Source organism: Drosophila grimshawi, unplaced genomic scaffold (genome assembly GCF_018153295.1).
Source record: "Drosophila grimshawi isolate 15287-2541.00 unplaced genomic scaffold, ASM1815329v1 contig_1369, whole genome shotgun sequence".
Classification (NCBI taxonomy): Eukaryota; Metazoa; Arthropoda; class Insecta; order Diptera; family Drosophilidae; genus Drosophila; species Drosophila grimshawi.
The window spans coordinates 2,348,435-2,351,853 of NW_025062891.1; the positions used below are offsets into that span (position 1 = coordinate 2,348,435).

The window sequence follows — 3,419 nt, forward strand, 5'->3', positions numbered from 1 at the left end:
CGCTGCTTAATTACACATAAAAGTCTAGCGCTAAATTTGTAGACAGGTTTTTATAGGACATTGTAGCGTAGAGCGCTATCTGGCCATATAAAATCTTGATACAATTTTCAATTTGCAATCAGCGCTTTGCCATCAACAATAAGTCAACAGTCTAACATTTTTATTCATTTATCTCTGTTATACTCGCTCTCTCTCTCTCTCTCTCTCGCTGTTAATCTCTGCTCTCTTCCGCCGCTCTCAACTCTCACTCTCTCGCTCTGAGCAGCCCTCTGTTAAACTGTGCCACCTGTTTTGCGGCTCTGGCTGCCTGTTATTAAGCGCTTATGTTAAGCGACCGCTGTTACCTTATAAATTATTCACATGCCGAAAAGACTTTAAGTGACTACTTTCAATTAAAATGTCAATTTCATTTGAATTAAGCTTGTAATTGCCTAATATAATAGTAATGCCCGCTAATCTATTGTTTAGCCCTTAATTAAATGCATTTGCATACTCAATTGAATTCCTGAAATGTCCGCAAACTCGTCTCGTATTTGTATTTGGTATTTTGATAATTGATAATTGCATTACGGCCACAAGTTAAATGTTATGTAATCAATATTTAAACAATTCAAACTTGATTGTTGAAAGCAGACAATTAAGAGGCATTTGCAAAGTTGCCTCCACTCGTTGCAAGATGCCGCATCCGCCACAAATGCCCTTCAATTGTGTGCACATTTCCTGTTTTTCTTTGTCAAGTGCAGCCGTATTTGCCACCAAGTGTTTCTTCAGTGGCAAGTGCTACAAAGTCAGAAGCATATCTTATCAATTACTTTTGTAAATATGCGTCGTAGAATGCGTCTTTGTTTGAAATCATCAACATATTAGGCAGCTTAAAACTCTCTTTTCAATAAAAGATAAAAGCAGTAATTTTATTTAACTGTGTAAATTGTGCTGAGGAGCTGAAATATCAAATCTATTCATAAACAATAGTTTTTCATTATTTTTAACATGCGTAAATTGTGTTGATTAACTGAGAAATCAAAACTATTCATAACAAATAATTTTCTCTTATCTAAACTCAGTTATATGCAATTAGCATTACACGAGCAGTCGAAATAACTTTGTTGACACGTTGTCTGCTACTTTGTGGTAGGTTAAGTGCTGAATTGAGATAAGCACACGTTAAGTGTGACTGGCACACCCACACGCACCCCTACACACACACACACACGCGCCCACTCACTGACTCGTAATACACAAGAATGACAGATGATTGATCAAAAGTTTGCCCTATCAATAACTTATTAGATAACACATCATCGTCTGACTTTTTTCCTGCTGCACTTTCCGTCTGCGACACTCGAAGTATGCACTTAACAGCTAATCGACACGAGAGCCAAGTGCTCCATATAAAAGACAGTGCATGGCCAGAGTGCACATAGTACAGAGAACGTTGGTTCAACAACGTTCAACACATAAAACAAATAGGCGAACAAAGGAGCAGAAAGTATGAAAGTGTTGATAGCCTTAGCCCTGTTATCCTTGGCAGCGTTGGCCAACGCCGCAGCCAGGAAACCATTGCCCGCCCGCTACGACCACTTCAAAGTCTACAGGACATTTATCGAGGATGACGAGCAGCTGGTGGAGTTTAAAAAAGTTCATCATACCATAGAAGTAGGTACTGCGAGCAGAATCGGATTGTATCTAAATTTTATTTTGCTACTTTTAGATTCATATACTGCATGATATTCAAGGACCAAATCGCAGCTATGATGTTATTGTGGGTCCGTTATTCCAGCATGCCTTTGAAAGAATACTGGAAGATTTGGAGGTGGACTACAAGATAATCGTTGAGGACTTACAGGAGTAAGGCGAAGTGCATGATGATATGAAAAAAAAACATTTTTTACTTTTCAATTAACTTTGGTTTAGGTTACTAGACAGTTCGGCATATGATGAGGATGCGGATATGGACTGGGAAACATATCATCCGTTGGACAAAATCTACGACTGGGTCGATGAGCAGTGCGACGCTCATGATTTTCTCGAGTGTAAGGTCATAGGTCACTCATACGAGGGTCGCCCCATCAAGAGCGTGCGACTCTCGAAGCGTGAGGGCAACAAGGCCATTTTCATTGAGGGCAACATTCATGCCATGGAATGGATATCATCCGCCACAGTCACCTACATTCTCAATCAGCTGATTAACTCGGACAATGCTGGTATGCAGCGCTTGTCCGAGGAGTACGACTGGATCGTGGTGCCCATGGTCAATCCAGATGGCTTTGTCTACACGCACGAGGTGGAGCGACTGTGGCGCAAGAATCGCCGTCCCAATGGCTATGCGAACGCAACGGGTCCTTGCTATGGCATCGACATGAATCGCAATTTCGATTTCCATTGGAGCGGCGCTGGCTGGAATATTGAAGATCCGTGTGATCATTGGTTTGGCGGCGATGAGCCAAACACCGAGCGCGAAATACTCGCTCTACAGGATTTCGTTAGCTCCTTCGACGATGGATACATTCGTTCGTACATGGCCTTCCATGCCTACGGCCAGTATGTCCTGCTGCCGTACGGTCATTCGACTACCGAATTCCCGCCCAATTACGATCAAATGATGCGCATTGCTGCCGCCTTTGCGGATGGTGCCGAGGATGCATATGGCTCTGAATTTACCTATGGCGCCAGCGGCTTGTTGAACTGTAAGTATTATTGTTATTGTTATTCTCTTTTAATGCTGCTTGTTGCGTAAATTGAGTCGCATTTAAAATGTCATTGACCTTTTGCAGATCCTGTATCGGGGGCTGCCAAGGACTGGGCGTATGGTGTTAAGAATATTCCATTCACCTGCACGGTGGAGCTGCGTGATAAGGGCACATTCGGTTTCTTTTTGCCATCCAATCAAATTACGGAAGTAGGCGTCGAGGTCACCGAGGGGCTTAAATCGCTCGTTGACAAAGCAGCCGATGAAGGCATTTTCGATTGAAATCGGTCAAGTGGATTGACGGTTGATGCTGTCAAGTGTTGTCAACAAAATGCAGCATTTGAATTTACTTATAATTAATAAACAAATACATACATATATATTAATATGATGAGCATTCCAAATTTAACTATACGGCGTATGTGTTATTTTTTGCACTGCTTGGCCTGAACTGCAAGCTGTGACTATACTGCTTCCAATGCGAGTTGCGAGCGTGAAATGTACTGCTTGCACTCAGCGTGGCAAGCAGTTGTAATTCCGGTTTATTTCTCAGCTAAACTTTTATGGTAATTTTGCACTGCTTGCTCCTGCATATTTAGCTTTCACTGCTTTTGAGTGCTGACTAATAGCTTTGCATGAACTGGTAACAAGGTTAACAGAGCACCAAAGTCTTGGAAATGTTAAGGTCATTTAAACATAATACAATAAGCTGCTAACATAAGCAAAAAAC

At 41.7% G+C, this 3,419-nt stretch overlaps 1 protein-coding gene across 1 annotated transcript; it reads left to right on the top strand.

Annotated features, from left to right (window-relative positions):
- Nucleotides 1-1,382: 1,382 nt before the first annotated feature.
- Nucleotides 1,383-3,103, top strand: LOC6561043 (zinc carboxypeptidase). Its single transcript, XM_001987117.3, has 4 exons — nt 1,383-1,656; nt 1,712-1,848; nt 1,915-2,687; nt 2,775-3,103. The coding sequence occupies exons 1-4, from the start codon at nt 1,492-1,494 to the stop codon at nt 2,969-2,971; spliced, it is 1,272 nt and encodes a 423-aa protein (XP_001987153.1). The 5' UTR covers nt 1,383-1,491; the 3' UTR covers nt 2,972-3,103.
- The last annotated feature ends 316 nt before the right edge of the window (nt 3,104-3,419 follow it).